At 41.6% G+C, this 24,876-nt stretch overlaps 2 protein-coding genes across 7 annotated transcripts; both read left to right on the top strand.

The window, feature by feature from the left end:
* Positions 1-147: 147 nt before the first annotated feature.
* sirt2 (sirtuin 2 (silent mating type information regulation 2, homolog) 2 (S. cerevisiae)) lies at positions 148-8,234 on the top strand. The gene is made up of 16 exons (XM_086035594.1): positions 148-334; positions 462-511; positions 878-926; positions 1,587-1,697; positions 1,771-1,812; positions 1,907-2,013; positions 2,211-2,267; positions 2,401-2,469; positions 2,566-2,695; positions 2,819-2,878; positions 3,476-3,531; positions 3,625-3,701; positions 4,161-4,212; positions 4,590-4,657; positions 5,615-5,681; positions 6,432-8,234. Exons 1-16 carry the CDS (start codon positions 319-321, stop codon positions 6,537-6,539), a joined length of 1,119 nt encoding a protein of 372 aa, XP_085891720.1. The 5' UTR covers positions 148-318; the 3' UTR covers positions 6,540-8,234.
* Positions 8,235-8,703: 469 nt separating this feature from the next.
* Positions 8,704-20,595, top strand: rinl (Ras and Rab interactor-like). Of its 6 annotated transcripts, none has more exons than XR_015087447.1 (11): positions 8,704-9,034; positions 9,180-9,345; positions 13,693-13,801; positions 14,575-14,647; positions 15,605-15,693; positions 15,846-15,928; positions 16,154-16,385; positions 17,582-18,241; positions 18,884-19,097; positions 19,316-19,447; positions 19,968-20,115. XR_015087447.1 is itself a non-coding variant. In XM_086035589.1 (11 exons), coding segments are annotated over exons 1-11 (2,238 nt in total). In that variant the 5' UTR covers positions 8,713-9,032; the 3' UTR covers positions 20,342-20,595. The 6 variants fall into 6 exon arrangements, 5 of the variants coding, with proteins under 5 accessions (XP_085891715.1, XP_085891717.1, XP_085891719.1 ...); XM_086035589.1 differs by having other exon boundaries at positions 8,713-9,034; positions 18,884-19,201; positions 19,968-20,595; XM_086035591.1 differs by lacking the exon at positions 13,693-13,801 and having other exon boundaries at positions 8,716-9,034; positions 18,884-19,201; positions 19,968-20,595.
* Positions 20,596-24,876: the final 4,281 nt, after the last annotated feature.

The following is a 24,876-nucleotide window of genomic DNA, read 5'->3' as shown; positions in this document are numbered from 1 at the left end:
GTTTTGGGCGGGTGAACTATTTTATATAAATTCAAGATTAGAATTTGCTGAATGTATTTCACGCGTGACATTTGTTTAAGTGTATTTAAATACATGCTGCGTAGCGTGTACATACAGGAACTAATAGACGCCTGTTGTAGCACATGCACGGAACACGGATGATGTTCTTTGGCGGACAACAACATAGGCGAAGTTAACTAGCCGATGTCGAAGTACCTGAATTGAACCCTGTCACGACGGTGTAAAAGCTGTTTCGGGGTTTAAACTAGTTATCATTTTTTAGACCCTTGTGCTTGAAAGGGTTCCACAGTTGAATAAATGTCCAAAGCATCAGGTAGGATGAAAAACTAATTTCAACACCGGCTAGCGTTGTTTCGTCCCTACTAGCTCGCCACAGCGTTAGAACTGGCGAAATATCATTACAAACAAGTTCAATTTGAATGTTTGGTTTGCATTTTTAGAACCTCCCAAAAACAAAGAGGAGGGGGGAAGTACATCTCAACCACCAGAGGTAATAATAATAATTAAGTAAGAAAATGGAATTATTCTGTGCTCGTTGACAGCTGGGCTGTCAGTAGCTAACGCGGCTAACACCTGACCGCACAGATTATGAGAACAAGACACTTTAATTTCAACAACGGGAAAGATGGAGAGTGAATTTTTACTTATTCTACACAAAATATACAATAGATACAACAGAATTTGCCCATCTTGAATCACTGACAAGCTATTTAATCCGAGTCGTGTGATGAGGCGTTAAGGCTTGGACATTGTGTTTCTTGGATGATCCGGTGTAAACATATTAGTAAATGGTTTTAACGAACTGTATTTGCTGCAGTTGCAGTCACTGGTAAAATGTCAGTGTTTTTCCTGATAGGAGGAATCTGACGACACCAGTGAGGAGGAAGCGGCTGGAAACTCTGAGAGTACGTCATTAACAACTTGTTCATTTCCTGGTTATCAAATGTCATTCTTGTCATGAAATGGTTATGATTCATAATTTATGGAATGTTAGTGTAATTACTTCCCAGCCTACATTATTTTTATTCGCATTATTATTATTTATCATACATATTTGTTTTTTTCCCCTCAACAGTTTATTAAAGAAACAGTGTGTATAATTTAGTGCCATCTAGTGGTGAACTAATAAAATGCAACGACCTAAATTTGAAGCGTATGCATTTTGAAACACAAACACTACAGTGCCTCAGAGACAACACGTCGCAAGACGACCACCAATTTTCTCAGTTGATGTGCAAGAAAAATGTCATCGCAAACAACTTCTAGTATTCCCTTAAGTTATGAAGAAAGTGCATTGCATTTGTTAAACATGCTGTAGTCATGATTTTGAGGAACTACGTTCGTTAAGTTTGTCTCCTTCAGGTATCTGTATATTATTGAAATTAATAATGTGTTTTTAAAATGAATGAACATTGAAAAATCTAAACATTCTGCACACTGTCCCTTTAAATTTATTATACGAAGGAAGGGAGGAAGGAAGGAACGAAAGAGAACTAGACCACACACACGTAGGCATGCAAAGAGTACAGGTGACCAGTCGATTAATGATCTATTTATCATGCCAGTGGACTTCTTGCGGAACTTGTTTTCCCGCACTCTGGGCATCGGCTCCCCAGAAAAGCATTTGGATGACTTGACTTTGGAAGGCGTGGCCAAATACATTCTGAGTGGCAAATGTGAGTCTCCATTTAAGCACTTGCACCTCAAATACCCTTTTTGAAGAGGTTTACTGAGATGTGCTTCTTACAGGTAAAAACATCATTTGCATGGCTGGAGCAGGCATATCCACATGTGAGTATCTGACAGAAAGAAAACATTTAGTAGTAGTAGACAAACATTTGATGATAATGTGCTTTAAGTACATTTTAAATCTGTTCAACTACAGCGGCTGGGATTCCCGATTTTCGCTCACCTGATACTGGGCTATATGCAAACCTGCAGAAATATAATCTGCCCTACCCGGAAGCCATCTTTCAAATAGATTACTTCAAGGTCAGTTTGTTTATTTTTTTTTTAAGTTAAAAAGAAGCAGATACAACATAACTTTACAGGAATTCAGAAAATTAGATAGATAATTAGAATAATGTAATATGTCCACTGAGACCATATTATTCTCTCACTCACAGTTAATCGTTATGTCCAGGGGTCAATATATGTTCAGTCTCCCCAGTTTCTTTTTTCTGTCCTAGAAACATCCAGAGCCCTTCTTTGCCCTGGCCAAGGAGCTTTATCCAGGACAGTTTAAGGTAGAGCATACTGTATAATGCTCTAAAGGAGTCCACAATAAGTACTAGAATATATTCTAAATGCTTTCAATTATGTTAGCAATGGAATGGAATATTATGGTGTTTGTTCTCTTTTGTTTGACCTTTGTATTAGCCTACCATGTGTCACTACTTCATGAAGCTGCTGAAGGACAAAGGCCTCCTGAGACGCTGTTACACACAGGCAGGAAAATCAACTCACTCAGTCTACTCTTCACTTTACAAACTGCACTTCCCACCCTGTTTCTTTATTAACATTGATGTTTTGGTGATCATTTAGAATATTGACACGCTGGAGCGAGTGGCCGGGCTTGAGAGCGGGGACCTGATTGAAGCCCATGGAACCTTTTTCACATCCCACTGCGTCAAATTCACTTGCCGCAAAGAGTACAACTTGGACTGGATGAAAGGTTTCTTTTTTCCACATTTGAATATGATAATTTACACATCGGCTTTCAGGAGACCTACGGACACTTAACCTTTGTTACTTGAGGCTGACTTTCAACCCTAAAACCTCTTTCTATTGTTTGTAGAAAGAATCTTTTCCGACGATATTCCCAAATGTGAAAAATGCAACAGTCTGGTCAAACCAGGTCAGTTTTGTTCCTCTTTTGTCTATTACCTAGTCTTCTCTTTATTCCTGTTGTCCTCTTCTGTTCTCCACAAACACTTTTGCTTGTATGAATTTACATGTCACTTTTCTACAACGGCCATACACTCCGTGGCAGTGATTCTCGAAGCGTGGTGCGCATACCACTGGTGGCACTGGTCAACAGCAAATTTTAATGAGAAATTCTTTTAAAGTTGAATCTATTAAATGTTGCGGGGTTGCGCAATACGTATTTCACCAAGCGATTCAATTTCTAGCTATGACATTTCAGAAACAAATTCCACCTGTCGCTGAATTTAACCCTTAATTCATAAATATTACTGAATACTTGGAGCGGGAGAGGAAGAGCTCAATCCACACTGCTGAGCGATGAATACATGACTATCATCTCAAACGTACTCTCATATTCTTAGAAAAGGTTTGAGTTTACCCACTAGCCTAAATGTTCATAAAAGAAGAAAAAATAGAAGTTTGATTCATAATTGACATTATTTGATATTACTGTACAGAATACAAGACACTGTAACATTATACAATTTACTTTCCGCTCATGGCTTCATCTTTTCTTTTCTATACCAAGATATTGTCTTTTTTGGAGAGAGCCTGCCAGTACGGTTCTTCACGTCAATGAAGATGGTGAGCTGATGTGGTGTAGCTGCCAAGTACACGCACTGTTTAGACATGATGTGTTGCATTATGGCTGCATTCATTTCCTTTTTGCACATCCAGGACTTCCCACGTTGTGATCTTCTCATCGTCATGGGAACATCTCTGCAGGTCCAGCCGTTTGCAAGTTTGGTTAGCAGGTACTAGATTTAAGCTTCCTCAAAGGGAAAGTCAACCCAAAATATTTTTTTCCAGAATATGTTCTATGCAGGCCCACTAGTTGAAATACGGCATTCTGATTGCGAAGTTAAGTGCAAAATGCACCCACTTTTAGCCATCTCAGGGGGCGGCCATTTTGTCACTTTTGTCGACTGAAAAGGAAATCACAGTTGCCCAGGGAACGACCAATCACGATTCACCAGTTATCTGAAGCTGAGCCATGATTGGTCGTTATCTGAGCCCTGAGCAACTTCGATGTCATCTTCAGTCAACAGAAGTGACAAAATGGCGGCGCCCTGAGCTAGCTAAAAACGGGTGGATTTCTCATGTTTCTTTAAACTCAGCCTGCATACATTAACTTTGAGGCATATTCTATTTTGTAATAAATAATTACATATATAACTTTTGGCAACCTCCCTTGCTTTGTTTGTTCTACTTAGGGTTTCAAAAAGCTGCCCAAGGTTGCTCATCAACATGGAAAAAACAGGCCAGGTGAGCTCCGCTCCTTGGGCGGGGGGTCCTGGCTTAACAGGGGGCTTACCTTCCTATGGTGACAACGTAACCTGAATTTATAGTCTATGTGGTGGTCTATCACTAAATATGCAGTACCAATGTCATTATTACAATAAATGTTTGTGTAAAGCACTTCTAGGCCAGAATGATCAAACAGTCAAATTAAACCCAGTACCGGGTAAGTATGATGGTAACTGAGCGTACCTTTTAGTGCACAAACTGGTTCATTGGACGCCATATGTGACCGTGTCGAGGCTGTTGCGTACCGACGACCGCATTTACAGTATATATTTATGTTTTCCTTTTTAGTTTTAATTGTTTGCTATTCTTTGAGCAAAATATTTTTTGGTTTGCAGGCTGATCCTATGTTAGGTCTGCTGGGTTTTGGAGGAGGAATGGATTTTGACTCGGACAAGGCTTACAGGTAACGTGATTGTGTCACCATGTTTTTCTGTTAACACAAACAAGCACTCAGAGAAAGCAGCTCACAGAAAGCTGATACATTCAAAGAATTATCCAAGTGTCCAAACATGTAAATTGGATTCGTCAAGGCAAATTTGATATGGATCAGGTTTATATCTTTATCTGTTTGTTTGTTTCTTTGTTTGTACCATCGGCGAGTGTTCCACAAATATCATAGGAGAAATTGTGGAACATAACTGGCAAATCACAACAAAATCTAGAATGATACGTCCAAAACTGTGGACGGGAAAGTAACTGGAAATGGCTATGAAAACATTTTCACCCTGCTGTTTTCTGGTGTGTTAGTAGCATTCATTTGTGTTTTAATTTAGTGCTTTCACTGTCTTTATTGTTGTATTATTGCTATTTCATGTTATATGTAAAGTGCTTTGCTACAGCTGCAGCTGTTGTGCAATGCGCTATATAAATGAAGTTGTATTGTATTGGTGGAGGTAATCATTTAGTATTTAACGTGCACATTGTAGTGTATACCAGCAGAGGGCGTCAAAGACAAAGATTCAATCAGCTCTTTACTACCGTTTCTCCAGAAAGCTCATGTTTTCCAAGGGCTGGGTTTATATATATTTTTTCGAACACATTTAACACAAAAGAACAAAAAATGCCTCGTTTTTATAACTTAACAGTTAGATCAAAAAGACAAAAACAGAAAACAGGCCGTGGGACTGAATTCGATTTTAACTTTTAATTGGTTGCGTTTAATTGCCCTAACGGCAATTATTAATGATACGTTCACTTGCTAGCTGCCACAATTAGTCCGGACCAGGGGTTGCGCCGCAATCTTGGTCTGTCTCTGTGCAGCCCAGTATCAAATGGCCTGCGCCCGGTACTGGTCTGTGTACCTGTGTGGTTGGGGACCACAGGTATAGATGATATATTGTGGGCTTTTCTCCTTCATCAGAGATGTTGCTCATATCAGTACATGTGACGACGGCTGCATGGCACTAGCTGACCTGCTGGGATGGAAGGTAAGTTACCGTCTAACTGTAATATCAATTCTTGTACCTCCCCTTTTGTTTTCATTTCTCTTCTTGTTACTTTGAACCTTTTTCTGTATCATGTTATGTAAGCTAAATACAAGAGGACCTTTACTTATGATTCAGGCTGGGAAAAAAAGTCGACCAACTCGGTTGGGCCGACCACAAAAATTGAGCAACTGTCACGATGTACTTTGACCGGGGCAAAGAGTTAAACACAAATTCAAAATGAAAACACTCACAAGGAGCTGCTGTAGGCCATCAAGTCATGCGTTGATGCTCACATGCACACTAACGGGTGAAATGGGGCCAACCTGACTCTATCTTGCCCCTGATGTCGCTCACTAGGCCACACCCCTTCAAGCTACACATACACCACACACATACTACAGTAGTAACAGCAATTAAACTTAGCAAAACCAGTTTTTACTGTACTCTATTATGTTTTATATACAATGCAGTGCTAAGGTACTTAAAAACACATCACATATTTTAGGGGGATTTCATTGGGGAACGTTGATTTGCTATTCAATTGTAAGCGTTGTGAGGGAATTAAAGTTGAAAGTCAAGGTACCGCACTATTTCAATGTGCGTTCGAAGTACACACAATGTCCCGCGCTATTGAATGTTAGTGAAAGAAATGATGCCAAAACGTAAGCACTGTGCCGGTCTCATTGCACCACGTTTTTGGCTTTGTGTGTCAGCATGAGCCACAATAATGAAATTGTCTCTTGTCTACAGGCAGAATTGGAAGAATTAGTGAAGCGGGAGTATGCCAGGATCGAAAGTCAGGACAAGGAGGGAAAGTCAAGTGAGAGCAAAGGTGCAAGCTCTTCACCAGTGGTGTAAAGAGAAGTGCAGTCTTTTGGAATGCTTGGTGGTATTGGAGGGTATTCTTGAAGGTGGAGTAAGAGCTATAGATTACAGAGCTGGGCACTTGACTCTCTTTTGCCGGTCAGACCCCAGCCCTCCGGCCTGGGTACCCTTCCGGCCTGGACTCTTAGGGCTTATTCTAAAAAAGTATCGCCCCCGACCCCGTTCATGACGCCGCCGCAGGAGAGATGCTGACGGCTATTGCCTGCGATAAACAATAGAAATACTGCATGAAAATCATTACATCTAAAACGAGGCAACAAGGGGATTACAGTATACAGTACCGTAACATATGTAAAAATGGATGCGGAAAAGTGGGGGGAACACACATATTTACCTACTAGAGCGTTTTTTTTGTCTAAAATGGCGTCATGAGTAACAACGAAAAAAACTGTAAAACTTACTTATTAAAAATGTATTATCTTACTTTTGGAAGTCATTATCACCACCACTTGTGCAACTTGCGCTCTATTTCCATTTGTTGAAAAATGATTCCATTTTTTTCTGAGCTTCCCCACTGTTCTCTCTGTTTGTTTGTGTCCTTCTCCTCCTCCTTTTTCGTCTCCTCCTCTCCTTCTTCGTCTCATTCTTCTTCTCCATCTTCCTTTTCTTCTCGTCTTTGTGCAGACTGAACGTGTTTTTTTTTTTTTTTTTTTTTTTTAAAGCTTTTTGCAGACCGAATGTGCCCAATGCAAATAAGTACGCAGTCGGTAGTTGCGCATTTGATGTGTTCGCAGGCCATTTTTGTCGTTTTCGCCGAGTAGGTTGAGATTAAGTTTTTGCTGCCTCGCGAGCACATCACACGCACGAGGGCCGATTAGTGGGCCGGACTAAAATCCACTTTGGGTCCAGCCCCTTTTTAAAACTTGTCACCCTCAAAACCCCCGCCCTAGAAATGGGCATCCGGCCAGGCCGGAGAGCCGGACCGGTCTGGCCCCGGGACGGACTGCCCAGCTCTGATAGATTATGATATTTATTGTTTACAGCTGAAGCTTCCAGTGCAGACTAACCTGCTCCCAGAATTCGTCTTTCAAAGCCATGCGTTTGTAAATATGTTGTTTTGCACTTCAATTAAAATAACTTGCTTCTGATTTTGTATGGATGATAGTATGGTATCTCACATCACACAGCTCTATATAAGGTAGCCTGTATGTTTTTTTTCTTTCTGAAATAAACAGTGAGATTTTTCAACTGCTTTTAACAATTTACAGTAAGTTGACAGAGTTTAGACAATGGAGGGTAATACATTTACTACAATAGTGACAAGCTGGTTCTCCAGATCATTTAACGGTTGTTTGTTTCTTCATTTATTATAACCATCTTAACATCGCTTCATTTGGTATGGTTCCACATAATTATATCACGGACTAACAATGTTCTTGTAAGTAAACAGGTGGACTGTTAATATACTAATGCAATATTATGAAGAGCTGAAATTTTGAAATGTTTATTGTTTCGATTTATATTCATTTGCCACGTTGAACAGCGTTGTGTGTGTTTCATGAAATAAAACTCTAATTAGCAGTGACAGAGATGCAACACAAATGGGATCACTGTAAGACTATGAATGGGGTCATCGGCTGATGAGTGAACACAATACTGTATTAACGTGTGTATAAAAAGTCATGAAAACTAAATGTTTGGCAATAAATTTTATCTTTGTAAAACTCATTGATTCTCCCGTCATTGAAGTGTTGGTGAAACTAATTTGGATAATTTGGACCACCTCGCTGGTTTCACAAAAATGTTGGAAATGGTAATCGTTCATCCTGCCAGGACATTTTGGAAAATTCTAGGCTTTCAACTCAGTGGAAAATGTTAGAGGAAGCCCTTTGTCGCTTCTAGCAAGGCTGTTAGTGTTGTGAAAAGGAGTTGAAGCATGCAACCAACTCAAACTTGCTTCAATCTTCACTTCCTCTGAGTATAATTGCCAGGCGTTCCAAAACCTTTGCACCATGTCATGTGTATATCGTGCCGTGTATATCGGTTTTTGTGCTTGTTGAATGTATGAAGTGTAAACTTGAGAATGCTAAACATTTTATAAATAAAGGGGAAATAACTAACGTCACACAGACCCATAGATATTTGTTGATAATGGTAAATGAAAAAAAAAAAAAAAAAGATGACGTTGCTACCTGGAAAGGAAGACCATGTAATGTCACACGTTTCTCTATGACCAACGTGCAGTACAAACTTTTTTCCTCTTCTGCACAGACTTCCAATGCAGGGCTAACCACATGTAGACAGACCACAGCTGAACCGTTTCACATGTTGCACTATAAGTGCAACAATATTCAGAAGCGTTCATCAGTGGAGTTCTTGGAAGATACAACACTGAAGTTCTCATTTTAGTCTCTGCTGAAATAAATTATGCCATACAGACAGGAAGAAAGGATTGCATCATGCGGAGACTTTTGCAAATTGTATAGAAGAGCAAGCGTATCGACATGAACTGAATTTGCCCAACACATGTAAGTAGACGTTTCTTCCCCTTAATATCATAAATAAATAAGTCACTGAATGTGTCTCGTATACATTTGTCATTTATTCGCATGTGCCTGAGTCGTACATTGCCCAGTATGTACAATTGCATGCATGCACTGCATTTATATGTAGGGAGGATCACGATCCACTTAATGGGTCAACATCCATCCCATGGAGGAGAAGCAGGAGGAAAATGTCTCTGCTGGAAGTCCTTCGAGGCTGCCAGAAAGCCTGGTGCCCAGCTGCACCCTGGGACAAAGCGCAGGCCCGTTCAGCCCTCTCTGGAACTCCCGCTGGGGTGAGATGACAAATGATCGGTTTCCCTTCATAAGAGACAATTTAGGGAAATATGTCCAACGTTATGCAGTTGTACAAGTGCAAGGGGAAATGTACAAATCTGACACAACCTCTGTTTGCACATTTATTGTAGATCTACAAATGTTCCGGACACTGCTAATAACACTGGTCAATGGAAAATTCTATTCAGAGATGTCTATACTGTATGTGTCCCTAAACATCTTTTGGATGTTGATTTAAAAAAAATGTCTTGACTTTTTTCTAGCACATCAGGTTTTTGAGATATTGAGACATTTTCATTTCTTGTTTTGAAAATTGACCTATGAAAGCTTTCACATTACAGATTTTACCAAGTGTTGTAATTTATGGCTATGATGTTTCAGAAAAAAAATCCGCGTGTTGCTTAACCTAACCCTCAATTCATAAATATTAGCAGAGCTTCGCATTCCGCCTATGTCCACCAATGACGGACGCCCACTTTGTAGGCGATAAACAATAACCGGGAAACTTGAAGCGGAAGTCAACCCAAACCTTTTTTTTCAAGAATATGTTCCTAGCACACCCACTAGTTGAAACAAGTCATTCTGATAAATATCGCCTTTGTGGAATAAGTGTTTATCCAATCGTTTTTAGCCATCTCCGGGAGCGGCCATTTTGTCTTCTGTCGACTGAAAATGACATCACAACTGCTCACAACGACCAATGACGGTTGACCTGTTTTCTGAATCTCTGAATCTTTCTGATACAGAAGATAAAATGGCAGCCCCCAGAGATGGCTAAAAACAAGTGCATTTTGCTGCTTAACTTATATTCCACAAACGCAAAATTAATCAGAATGCCATGTTTCAACTAGTGGGCCTGCTGGCAACATATTCTTGGAAAAAATATGTTTGGGTTGACTTCCGCTTTAAAACAATAGTCAGACTAAGCATAGTCGGTCGGAAGCCCATTTTTTCCCGTGTATGTAATCGTCTATTTTCGTGGTGATGCGAAGTTTCTGTCACAAGAGCATTATTGAATTGAGTTGTTGGGGAACAGATTTGAGTGAGGGAACAGGCGAGAGGAAGTGACGTTGTCCCTGTTACAGACATTCATCTGAATGCGTCTGAGGCGCGAGGTCCTCAAAGGCACATAAAGCTCTACAAAGGTCCTTAAAGGTGCTAAAAGGAGAAGCATTTCGTCCGGCCGCGGCAAGGTTTCTGTAACAGTAGTATTGTTAGATTGAGTTGTTGTAGCTTGGGCACAGACGGCGGAAGGGCACCCCGGCTGTAGGCGAATTAACCGCAAATTTTTTGTAACATGCCCAGCTCTGAATATGACTAAATACTGTATGTTACATATTATATTATTCTTTTGAAACACATCTTCTGATGCACCTGAACACATCATCAGTCGTGTACCCTGGGGTCCTCGGGTGCTTCGGGTCTTTCAACACTAGTCACCCTCGCCCATGCGACCCAGTCACGGTTGATCAGGCCTCGACTTACGTTCAGGTAGTGCTCGATTGTCCCCGTGGTTCTCCTCTTCAGAGCCAGAGCCATCTCGAGGCTTTCTCAGCTGCATCTGTGATGTTCATGATGGCCCTGCTCCTTGCTGCTGAGAGGGCTTTGTGGAGGGAACGTCCCACAAATCCTCTACTCCCAACCTCTATGGGCATGCATCTTGCCTTCCAGCTGTGTACTCGGCAGTCACTGACCAGGTTTTCATATTTGGCCATCCTTCTTTCATGAGCTTCTCTCAACCGATCCTTGCAAAGAACGGTCAGCTCCATGATTATGATATTCTAGGTTCGGTTTGAGAATATGGGGCCTCAGAGTTGTGCTAACAATGTGCCGGGGGAATTTCAGTTGCTTCTCCAGATCAACAGAGAGTTGCCAGTCCTTGGTTGATGCCAGGATCCCTGCTGGTGCCTTCACCGCTGCTTGTGGATGCTGGGAACCTCATACACAGGTAGTGGCCAGAGTATTCTTGCCTATATGCCACGTTGGTAAATCCATGCTTTAAACTTGCCGGGGAGGCCAGAACGGTTCGTTGCTCTCAACCAGCTGTCCAGAGCGTGGCACTTTGACCGAACTGATGCGTAGCCTTTGTGGCTGCTGGCAAAGACCTTTCCCAAAGTCTTCACAGGGCTTCTCTGACAGTGCTGCGTATCCTCGTACCTTTGATGTCGAGGTGGAACCTGTACGCGTATCTTGCTCTTCTTCAGCGCTATCGAACGGAACTCGGCCATCTTGAATTTCATTCCAGCCCACCGGATGAGTTTTTTCCAGCCCTCGGAGGATCCACCGGCATCCTTGTGACTTGTCTGATCATCCATGAAGGCCCTGACTGGCGGCTGATGGATGCTTTTCTGCTCCAGGTCCCTCGACACTCAGGCTTTGCTGACTTGACAAACATATTCACTGCCAAGGCAAACAAGATCACCGAGCAAGTGCAGCCTTATTGGTTATTCGTGATTATCCCCACGTCCAGTTTGTGCCATTCCAATGTCACGTGTCATGAAGACACTCTCATCCTTAAAATGGTTGGTAATAATCCACGATCAAATCTGCAACATGGTGTTTGCTCGTGGTGGTCTGGACCAGCTTGTAGGGAATGGAGCCATACACTCAGGACTGTAAGGTCTCCTTTCTGTTCACGAGCTTTGCGGATGAGCTGGGTCACCACGCCTGTGAGTTTTAGGCACCCTGCGACCCCGGCGTTCCCTCCCCCGCTGCACAAACGTATCTATGTAGTTGTTACTTAGGAGGAAGCCGGTCAGGTGCCTTACGACTATACCGAAGAACAGTTTTCCCTCCATGCTCAGTAGTAAGATTATCCTGAGCTGATCGATCTTCTTGGAGTCCCTCTTCTTGGGGAGCCAGAAGCTCTTTGCAAATCTCCACTGCTGTACCACCTTCACTCTCCTACACATGACTTTAAGGATCTGTTGATTCAGTTCTTGTCGACCTTGTACGGGACTCCGCTCGGTCCAGGGGCAGAACTAGGTTGCGCCTTACGCACAACCTCGTAGACTTCCTTCAACTGTGACCCCCTGGTGTTGAACTCTGACTGATTTTGCAATGGCCCAGCTCCTCCTATCGGTGAGGGTCACTGTCGGTGTGATGCAGATGTTGATCTACAGTCTATACTCCTTTAAACTGACATTCTGAATCAACGCAAAAAAAAATAATCAAGAACCTTTTTTTTGCATCTCCAATGAAAAAATTGAGCACAAATTTGCTGACCAGTATTACTAATGCTACAAACTGAGAATTGAGACAGTTCTTGTGCCTCCCCCTTCATTGAAACATCCGATTACATTCCAACATTATTTGTGATATGAAGTTAAATTATTTGCCCCCGTTTATATAAAAAGGCCTTCAAAGATCTTAAGTTGTACAAGGGACCTTGCTCAGCCCAAGCTAAAAATGCACAAGCCTCTCTTTGCACTAGTTCCCTTTTTCAGTAGACATCCAATAGCAGCACGCGTTACTTTTTTTGGTTGATAGCAGAAGTCGTGTTGAATGTAGGCAGACTGCAGTGCAGTGCAATGCACGGCGAAAGAAGATGAGGACTTAAACAAGGTACCTATTTAACATTCATGCACCGGTAACTTATCAACAACGAATTTGTCGAATCGTAAAAGGTGCCATGTAAATATCTGTGTATGTAAAGTCATTACAGGTAATAGTAAAGATGTTCTAGATGAATGTTGAAGGAAATATGGGGAGGCTGTTGGCCAGCTATTTCAATTACACACATGGACATATACGGTGTGATTACCCCGCTGTGTCTCTGAACGCACTCTGTGCTTGGTTGCTTGCAGAGGATTCTGTGTTTGTGTTCATGGTGAGCACAAAGCCACTTCCTCTGTATGCGTGTGAGTAACTACAAATTCAGGAAAGTTGCAGTGATGTATGGCAGTGAAGTGAGCGCTGTGTAAATAAGATTGCCGTTGCCTTTTATGACACAACTATTGTTTCTCAACCATTGTTAAACGTTTCAAATCAAGTAAATACAAACACAGCATATGGTGGGACAATGTTGCTCTTAAAAACAATATTCAGACTATTCTTAAGATAATCTCCTTAATGGTAAGTGGTTGTTTGTTTAACTGAAAATGTGTCAAATTTGAAATGCTTGGTGTGGATGCCAACCAGCCTCCATTAGGATGATCGCGTGGAATTTACCCGCAACAATTGTGACATCGCGGCTCACTTTCAAGATCAAATTAACTCCACTCGCTGTCACCATTTTGTGCTCGTCTTCCGTTTTCTCATTGCTCAAGCGATGTTTGTCACGTTTTTCGTAAATGTCGCTTTCAGCCACATTTCAGAGGCTGAAATGAGTCACTGTCTCCCTCTAGAGTTTTGTGGTTGTGAGGGATTGTGTGACTTTCCTGCCCCGTTTCCTGTGTGTGTCTGCGGGAGATGATGAAGCTCTTCTTGAGTATAATATCTCATGCACAGCCACAGGTATGGACAAACTATGATGCTGATCGGATCTGATTGTTAGGAGTATACTGTACTTATCTGTTTGAGCCAATAAGTTCGATTGATGGCCATCACTTTATCCTGAAAAAAGCCCAACCCTGATAAAACCAAATAATCCCTTACGTTCTGTTATTTCATCACTATAACATCTTAAACAGAATGACAACTAAGTAACCACACATTCAGCAAAGTTGCAGTGGCCTCATCAGACACGTTAGCTCTGAGTACTTGAATTTGCAACTGCACTTGCTTATGCCACCTTTTTTCCCAAAAATACAACACAATGGAAATGTATGGTTACTTCATCAAGTTACTGTGCATAAATTAGGTTACGTTATATTGAAGAAATACAGTGCATAGTGGTCCAATACTGCTGTTAACTACATTTGGCTAAATGCTTCCACTGACAGCAAAAGATCTTGTAAATGGTCATTTGTTTAGAATTAATGAATGTTGTGCCAGCATGTATAACAATTTACTCTGTAATCAGCTTTTTAGCTCAAAAAGTTGTTCGTAGAGTCATAATTTGGAAAAAAAAAAAAAGCTTTCTTTGTTTTATCTTGCACAAGATGTGACACTAGTCACAACAGACCCAAAATAAAAGTGTGAAAATACGTGGGTAAGACCTATCTTTGGAACGTCGGCCACTTGACACCTTCATAATTACTGGCACAGTACAATGTTTAGGAAGAATACACACCCACACAAAAAAAAAACAGTTTAGGCTTTTACATGGCCCTTTCTTTCTCTGTCAGTTTTTCAGCTGTCGGAGTCTCGTCTTTCTTTTTCTGATTTGGCTCAGCTGGTGTTCTTCTACTCTTTTACCAGGTGAGCGCTTTTGGTTTCCTTTGTCACTAAACTTACGATATGCTACTCAATACAGATGGATAAGGTAAAAACCAAGACAGCTCTCCACATGTCACCAGTTACAACAATGAGCAAATTCATGAAATCAGTAAGATGGGTACAACAAATTATAATTTAAGATGATATTGCTCAGTTTTGACTGATGCTTTCAAAGAGCTTTTCATTTACCAAAGGTTTGTTGCTATAGTGGCAGTTTACAGTGTTGTGCAACTGCACCTTCTGATAGTTAATAGTTAATATTGCCCACTAGTTGAAACAAGGCATTCTGATTAATATTGCGTTTGTGGAATATAAGTTAAGCAGCAAAACGCACCCGCTTTTAGCCATCTCAGGGGACGGCCATTTTGTCATTTCTGTCGACTGAAAATGACATCACAACTGCTCAGGGCTCAGGTAACGACCAATCACGGCTGACCTGTTTTCTGAAGCTGAGTCGTGATTGGTCGTTACCTGAGCCCTGAGTTGATGTGATGTCATTTTCAGTCGACAGAAGTGACAAAATGGCCGTCCCCTGAGATGGCTAAAAGCGGGTGCGTTTTGCTGCTTAACTCATATTCCACAAACGCAATATTAATCAGAATGCCTCGTTTCAACTAGTGGGTCTACATAGAACATATTCTTGAAAAAAATATGTTTGGGTTGATTTCCCTCTTTGAGTGAATACAGTGTCATTCAGAGGTAAGCATTATTATATTTATACTGACGGTATTCATACTGAAGTCACCTGTATAAGATCTCATTGTATTGTGCCCGTGTACCTAATGTTCTGGCCAGAGTTACTTGATTTCGTGGTTAGGCAAGAATTTATTACTACATACGGTACATACTGTCACATCATAAGGCCTGTGACCCCTTCAAGGTTTCAAAACATGAATATTGAAGAAATCTATTTCAACTGCTTTCCATCCTCTCTGTTAGAGATGTGTTGGCCCTCTGTCTAAGGATTCCTCGTTGGATGGACAATGTGACCGAGAGCACCAAAGTTCGGCTTTCTCAGCTTGATCCTCGTGAGTCTCGCAAACTCGTGCTGGTTTCATTTTATATTCCGACAGCATGCGTTCATTACAGAAGTCTCCGTTTCAATGTCAAGAACTAACTTGAGATAGCTTAGCGACCAATCACATCTTTTCTAATGTATAATATTACTTTTGCAATGTAGAAACCTGGCTCAGCACACCACCTGACCAAATGTCTGATGAAGTGACGCACATGGAGCCAAACACTGTAATGTGCTCCATACAGGTACTATGTTGCTTCGTCGTGTTTTAGTGTGAAAAATCCAATATAAACTCAAACAAAAAATAATCAACTATTAAAACCGCTGTGCGTGTGTGTGTCGTTCCAATATCAAAAAGTGTATCCGTCATGCCCTCTGATCATTGCTCTACGTATGTGAATGTAAATGTTGTTTTCGCATCTTGTCCATAAGCCTTCCGATGTTATTCATTGGTTTGTGTGTTTCTCTAGTTGACCTCCACCAATGGTGCATTGTGCGTCATCAATCCGCTCTATCTTCATGAGCACGGTGACGACTGGCTATCACATCAGGGGACTGGTCGGCAGTGCGTCACACAGACGCAAAATTACAGACGAGAACAACGCCTCAGTTCCACTCGAATGTGGGCCGGAGCGAGCCTGATGAGCAAACGAGCCATTTCCTTGGACCAGGAAGCTTTATTTGCCAGTACTCAGTGCTCAGGTTGATTTTTTTTTGGGTTTGTTTGTTCTTCCAAAAGTCATTTTCATATTCACCTTGTTTGTGTGCTTGCGGATATTTTGTCATTTAACATAATGACCAAACAGTTTATTTATGTTGGGGCACAGCCAAAAGGTATGCACAGCTTGTTTGGAGCACAACCATTTGTTGTATGAGTGCTTTTTGCGTGAATTTAAATGATGGAAATATGCTTGCCCTGCTGTTGACTGGCAGACAGTCCAGGGTGTCTCCCACCTCTCGCCCAAAGTCAGCTGGGGTTGGCTCCAGCTCACTTGTGACCCTAATTTGGACATTTACGGAAAATGTGTGACTGGATGAATATATGGCTCCTTTTACACTGCCTGAAAGATATAATACATACACTGTATATTAGGGCTGTCAAAGTTAAAGAATTAACTATGGAGATTAATTTAAATTTCATAACGCAAAAAAAAAAAAAAAAAAAAAAACTCAGTTAACTCAGTTTTATTTACTTCCTGTGTCAGCTGACCTCTGATCACTGTGCAGACAAACTTAGAGGAGAGTCACTGTGGCAAAGACGGACTTTTACGTAGTTTTACTTTAAAAAGTTGCTCGGCGGCTCATTTGAGAAATCTAAAATAAGTTCCACACCTTGCCGAGCCCAAATTCAAATACCATATTAGTTGTACGTCTTTGGTGTATCGTTCAACTATTGTATTTTTACCGTAAAGGAATTGTATTCAAGGATCAAAGAAAGCTATTAGAACAATCTTTGACTCGAAATATACTTTTATTTTTTTTCCCCACATTAATTCCAAGGTTTTACTCAAGTAAATATCGGTTCCAAGCTTCATAAAAAATTGTATTTGAAAAATGTGATTAATCGTGATGAATTATGGAAAATGTTGCGATTCATTCATTAAAAAGTTGTAATCGCTTGACAGCACTAATATGAATATCTGATTTCTAGATGCCAGGTCACCTGTGTGGAAAGCACACACAGTTACGGCAATTTATTTGTTATGTTTCAAAGTCACCGGTGAATAAATGCCAGATCTTCTACCGTTGAGCTCCTTGTTGGACAACAGCAAGTTGTGCAAAAAGTACTGAAACATTGAGCACTTGGACATATGCATTCATATATTTGAAGGAGGTTATAGTATTTTTTAAAGTCAAATATCCCTTTGTGAATAGTGTAGTTTCTGCTTTATTTCCAGGACTAATCCGAACTAAATCAGAAGAGTCCCCCACATCGGTGTCATCCGTCGAAGGGGGCGTAGTCCTCAGACGCTCCAGCCAAAGTTCCACCTCCAGCCTTTCCAAGAGATCCAGCACAGAGAGCTTACCTCCTTCCGCTGAGCTGCCGAACCGTGGCAGCCCCGGGCCTCCGACCCCTCACAGGGTGTCCTGGATCGAGGACGGATTGTGGCTGCCGCCGGCCCACGGGCCGTCCTCCTTGCTTCAGCCTCCATCGCCTGAGCTCGACTCGCTGTCCGTCAGCAGCGTTGAAGAAGAGCAGGAAGGTCAGCCGTCAAGTCCCGCGGCACACCACCCGTCGGCGCAGCGGCTGGCCGACAAAGTCATACATCGCCTCTCGGCAGTGGGCCAGGCTCTCGGCAGCCTGGTATGTCAGAAGAAGAGGCTGACCAACCGAGTGCAAGACCTGAGCGAGAAGAAACGTGGCTTGTTTGCAGATGCCGTGAGAGAATTTGTGGAAGTGACGTCACAGACGGCACCTGATCCTGGGGGCCTAACGGGGTCAGAGTTCTTACAGGAAGCGAGGTCGTCGCTTACTTCGCTGAGGGAGACCCTCTTGGACTACCTTGATATCCAGGCACTGCTGGACGGAATGACCGACCTTAGTGACTCAGAGATAGGTGAGTGAGTAGTTCGCGGTGGGACTTTTGACTGCGCTCAATGAAATGCACAGGAAAATATTGTACTTTTTTAGAGGGGTATAATATACACTTGATTATCGTTAGTTATTTGTTTCTTTATGTTCAACTCTCGCAATATGTTAATTAGTTGTAGTTTTCAGTAATGTGGAGTTGCATTATGTTTAAATCATACTTTTTCTATAGATGATTCAGCGACTTAAGACACCCCATTTTAGAAAAATCGCTCACTAGAATGCAGTCTGTCTGACCAGTGTGGAAGCCTTCAGATTTTTATTTATTTATTTTTTATTATTTACAATTAAAAATGAACCCTACCAGTTTTTTTTCTTCAACAATCACGCATCCATGCAGCTGCATGTCCAATCACAAACTACTACAACTGCTTCGACTAATCCGACTCCTAATGCTATTCCAACTACTAATAATAACCATCGTCATCATATTCGTAATTATAATGGCAATCATCATCATGCATTAGGGAGGGAATACTTCTTTTGAAACTAAGAAAAGCAACAATTTATATTATATTGTGCATGAACGAGAGGCCACCATTATTGGACATTATTATTGCCTTTTTGAATTCTGTCGTGTAATCTTTCTCTCAATTCGTCATTTCTTTAGATTCCCTGGTAGAGATGTCGGTGCATAAGGTGGCCCTTAAACCCGTGTCAGCCCACATCTACTCTTGCATTCACATCTGGCGCACCAACGACGGCAGTCTACAACGATTGGAGGACAAACAGCGTCTTCTGGAAGACAACGGCGTGGAGGCGCTCGGAGGAGCGGCTGGAGTCGGAGTTCCTGACTCAGGCGCCCTTGAGCGGATCCAGCAAAGGTGGTTGAGTATGCATGAAGCCTACTCTCCAAACAAGAAGGTCCATATCCTGCTCAAAATCTGCAAGAGCATCTACCACAGCATGAGTACCAATGCCAGCTTAGGTAGCCTGGTGTTTTTTTTTTGTTTCTGTTTTTTTTTTTTAAAAAAAAGACGCATGGTTAAGAGAGGAAAATTGTTCCCAGCAAGGTCAAAAATTCCAGTCTCCTTTCTTGCAGATGTGGTATTTGGAGCTGATGATTTCCTGCCTTGCTTGACATGGGTGCTTTTGCGCAGTGAACTGGTCAATTTGCAGATAGACACCGACTATATGATGGAGCTACTGGACCCCACACAGCTGCAGGGAGAAGGTGTGCATATAGTAACACTCACATTCCCACAAAATGCAGCACAGTGCACATGGACTATGGTTGATAACTTTCAGATTTTTTTGGTAAATTCAGATGCCAATGGTGCATTTCTAAAGTTTTATTGTTGTTGCAGATACTGTATGTATGGATTTCAGGTTAAGTTCAGTGATTCTGAACCACTGTGCCGTTTCAATTTAGCGTGCTGTGAGAAAGATATAATTTCACTTTTTTGGTCTGAAAATTATTTTTTAGATCAGTTTGTTTCTTTCTTTAATTCCTGCAAGTATGCCAGCATGTACGAAACCCACACATGAGATTCAAACCCTGAACCTCAGAACTGTGAGGCAGACGTGCTAACCACTGGGCTGTGATAGTTCATTAAATCTTGACCATATTATGCCAATAAAAAGCAATGAAGAAAATCTGAAAATTGGTTCCTTTACCTTAGTTCACGTGCACTGTGTTAGAGGTCCCATTGCTTTTAGAATTGTCACTTTTTTTTTCATCCCCTCATCAACAGGTGGCTACTACCTCACAACCCTCTACGCCGCTCTCTACTACATCAGCAGCTTCCAGCCACGCTTGGCCGCCCGTCAGCTTAGTGTCGAAGCCCAACACTCTCTCAGCCAATGGCATCGCAGGCGCACCCTGCACAGCAACCAATCCCGTCACAGTATGCGCCGACGGACCATTCGCAGACAAACGTGTCCTGGGAAGTCAGTGCAGGCTAGGGTGGCAGAGAGTGGGGACGTAAAAGAAAGTGGGGAAGATGAGCCGCAGCAGGAGACAGAAAGCGAGGCAGAACCTGAAGGTGGAAGCATTGAGCAGCAGGATGGAGATCAGGACCCTGAACGAGGATTGGATGGATTGGAAGAAGAAAGGACATTAGATTAAAAATGTAAGATAATGTGCGCAATATTTGCAAAGGTTGAAATTGCGTACACATTGGATTTAACCATGGGTAACTAGCACATAAAATGTAAACATGGCTTGTTCAGCTTGGATTCCTCTCTCCATAGTGGCCTCTTATAAATATATATATAAATTGAGTTTGTTAGTGAAAAATGAACCATCCTAAGCGGATGATCACTTTAAATGTTCTGAACAGCGGCTTTTGCACTATATAAATAAAGATGTATGAATTCAAATGTGTGTAAAAAGACAGTGAAACCGTTCTACCACTCGGAAGCAGTAATGCATGTATCTAGCCATCCATTTTTATACTTCTTGTCCTCATTACGGGGCGAGTTGCAGGAGGGTTCACCAACGTGGTGGCCCTCAAATAGCACATCAGTAGCCTGAAGGCCTGTTCTAAAAATAACTCACCAGTGATAAAACATTATGATTTCCAAGGAATGTTCCAAGGAGGCCATTTTGTCATTTCTGTCGACTGAAAATGACATCACAAGGTTCAGGTAAGGACCAATCACGGCTCAACTTCAGAAAACAGGTCGGTGGTGATTGGTTATTAACTGAGCCCTGGGTAGTTGTGATGTCATTTTCAGTCGACAGAAGTGACAAAATGGCCGCCCCCTGAGATGGCTAAAAACGAGTGGATTAAGTTGTATTCCACAAACACAATATTTATCAGAAAGAATTGTTTCAACTAGTGGGGCCGCATAGAATGCATTCTTGAAAAAAATATGAAACACTATTAAATAAAAAAATAAAAAATAAAAAAAACATTAAAAAAAAACTCATTTCCCCATACAACCCCGCCAACCTACTTTTTTACCCAGCCCTCCACCACCTAGCAAGTAGCCCCCTATTAGTCATTTCGGAAAAGAAAATGGAAGTACCAGAACACTTAGCAATTTTGTTATCAATCACTATGTCATCAACATTATATATGTATCCAATATACAAAGTACTTAATTTATGCACATAAATTGCGCACAAACACATGTAAATAGTTATACGTAGGGGCACTTATGTAAATGTAACACACAAACAGCTCCATGTACACACATATGGAAACGTCTTATCGCTGAATTCTTAATGACCGAGCCTATCAAATTTGCCTAATGAGACATCTGGCTTTTTGCCTGCATGTTGATGTGAAGCGCCGAAACAGCTGGCAACACACACACACACACACACATGCTCGTACACACAAGAAAACTTTAAGGATGTGTTAAAAGGAGAATTAGAATGAATGAATGATTAGAACTGGACTGGTGTCACATGGTTGCGCCATCATATATTTCATATGCAATATATTATGCATACATGAGTGTGTGTATAAAATCCTCACCACATTCATAAATTAGATATATGACTGTGTGTGTGTGTGTGTGTGTGTGTGTATGGGAGAGGGAGTGTGTGTATAACGGGGGAGTTACCACAGATGGCTGTGCCCTGAGGCATCTGAGGTACTGCAGCAAGATCATGAAGACTGCAAAACACACACATTCGTGTTTGTGTGTGCACACTTACACACTTTTACCGTGCAGACTAGGGCAATGGTTCATCACAAATGAAAAAAAAAAAAAAATCTGTGGGTGACTGAAATTCCTTTTTTTTTTTTTTTTTTTTTATAATTTAATACAATCCTTTATTCAGGAAATTAATAAAGGAAATTATTCCACCTTTGCCCACACACCAAAAGGGATGAAGGGACACTCAGGTGATTTTAATATCTCCAGTTTACCACTAGGTCAGCTCAGACTGAGGGAACCATAGCACAGCGCCAAAACAGTAATTCCTCGTTAATCATAATAATAATCATAACAACAACAATGTATGTTTTTTTTTCCCCTCATCCAATCCGTGTCATTAGCAAAAAGCTAACAGCTGTAGTGAGTATTTATCCGCTAGAGTCAAATAGTTCCATGAGAGGTTGATGTGTAACTGTTCCACATAAAACGTGTACGAACCCATTTCTACTGTGACCTTTCAACGGCTGTCACCATCCGACAGCTTGCCCCTGTCACGTGTGCGCGCACACACACAGACACACAATAAAACGTGCTTTTTGCTTTGGAATCCTCCTCCCCGTGCTGTTTCCACTCTTCTCTTTCATTCAGCTCCTTTCTGCTCTTTTCCTCCGATGCATTGCTCTCTTCCCTTTGTCTTTCCCTCCACCTCCCACTCCCTTATTTACACCCCCCCTCGGAGTCCCTTCCTCACCCTCCTCTCTCACTTGTCTGAACTCTTGACAGGTGTGTAATTGAATGATTAATGACCAACGGAGTGGCCCCTCCACGCACACATGCACCTATTTATGCCCTCAGACATCGGCCTGCATGCACATTACACACAGACATTTGTTTGCCATCAAACAGGCCATTGCCAAGCGGCATATTAAAACCAATGATGGAACATAATTGGCCATCGGAGAATGTTGCTGCGCACTCAAAGAAATGAAAATAGATTCTGATTGTATATTTGTGTTTAATTGTCATAAGTTGTTTTTTTTGTGGTTTTTTTTTTTTTTTTTACATTTGTTAGCAAGTTTCAGGGTCAGTGAGTTCTATTCCTATTCATATAACCTTTCACCTTTTTGCACAGCAAAAACGACAGCAACTGCAGCCACACACAAATGCTACAACATGCGTTAATAGTGTTCATTACCTTCCTCGCCCTCCGATGAGTAGCCTCCATCTGTTCACAAAGGTTGATTTTATGCAGTGCCGTGCAGGTTGCGGGATTAATCTATCGTCTGGTCATTGCATACCTGTCAACCTTGGGGTGTGCTGAATTTGGCATGTGTAATTGTACACATTATACATCATTTTTGAATGGCTGCTGTCACGTGAACGGAAATCTGCAATGTACGGCGTACATGTTTGATAAGGTGTTTCCTCCTGTACAAATTATGCTGAAAGTGTAAACCATGAGAGGTATGCCACTGTATGCTCATACGACACGTGAGTGATCGCTCCACTCGAATAAGGTCTGGTTCAGCTCAGGTTTTCTTTCTTGCAAACATTTCATTCGGATTTTATCGGATCTCTCTGCGTAGAGTGTGGCTCTAGAATAGAGTAGAATAGTTATTCATAAAATATGCACACTCGGGCTGGATTCAGAATCACCCCCATCCATTATATAGTGCTCTATATGGTGAGTTGAAATGTGTAGCTTCTATTGACAATTCCGCTTTCATCAAAATTACGTCACCGTCAGGTCGGTGAAAACCAATTCTCCGCTCATTGAAAAGCTTTGAACTTCCGGTCGCTGTCATTTGATTTGTGAGGATTATTTTGATGAGATGAGATGAAATATCGCTTGACTACTACGCAGAGGCAAAAGTGCAAATTTAACAGGAATCGGACATACCGGTAATTGGTCTAACGTTAGATGAATGTCCTTAGTAACAGCCAAGAGGCACTTGGAAAGAAAACAATACAATTGATCACATTCGAGAATGATTCTTACCACTTAAGTGCACAAAGCACTGTGGTCTTGGTTAGCTTCCATGACAAATCGTCCAGTTCCACTGTCTTCACTCCGTTTTCTCCAACTTTCTGGGTCCACACAGTAATATGAAATGATCCATCACGTTATGGTTCGACGAGCCAACCGCACAATAACATCCAGGAATGATTTTCTGCAAATCAACTGATGTAAACAATTTCAATGTCTCCGCACCACTGCTTGTGAGCAAACAGCTCCAACGGCATGTTTCCGCTTCTGCCATAGAACTTGCATAGCATTTAGATCAGGACGGCCAGTTCAGAATAGTCCAATATTTTAATTCTTAGCCAGTACCCAGGACCAAACCTTTCTGAAATTGGGCACATTTCACTCCAGGATGCCTTGCTTCATTTTATCCAGCACAGATTGAAGACACTCTACGACCAATACAGCAAAGCAGTCCTACAACATAACTGAGCCGCCTCATTGTTTCACAGTAGGCACAGTGTTCTTCATTTCGCCCACAGGCGCAGCGAAAACTCGTACTACTCTCGATAAAAACAACACTGATCACTGAAATAACTTGAAACTGGTGAGACTGGAATGTACCATGTGATTGTGAAGTCACATTATCTCTTGTTAAAGTATGCATAGAATGAGGCATGTAAATAAAAGAACACTGCACGAGATCACTATGAAAATCGGAGGAGGCCTGGTTAGGTTATAGAGCTGGTTTGCTGCATACGGTACAAGGTGTCTTGATTCTGTGCATTGTACACTGAATTCTCAAGACCAGCAAGGCACCTTGTCAGAAAGTTTGATACCTGTTGCAGGTCCACAGCTCAGCAGGTGAGCTGTGATTGGTTGTTAACCAAGTCCTGCAGCTGTGATGTCATTTTCAGTCGACAGCAAGTGACAAAATGGCCGCCCCCTGAGATGAATAAAAACAGGTGGATTTTGCTTCTTAACTCATATTCCACAAATGCAATTGTAATCAAAATGCCATGTTTAGACTATGGTGGTATTGGAATGTTGCATAAGCCCAATTAGCAATTTACAAAACAACTACTTAC

The sequence above is a fragment of the Filicampus tigris genome, chromosome 7 (assembly GCF_054856515.1).
Source record: "Filicampus tigris isolate MCC_2025a chromosome 7, RoL_Ftig_1.0, whole genome shotgun sequence".
Taxonomy (NCBI): domain Eukaryota; kingdom Metazoa; phylum Chordata; class Actinopteri; order Syngnathiformes; family Syngnathidae; genus Filicampus; species Filicampus tigris.
This window is presented reverse-complemented; position numbering and strand designations above follow the sequence as displayed.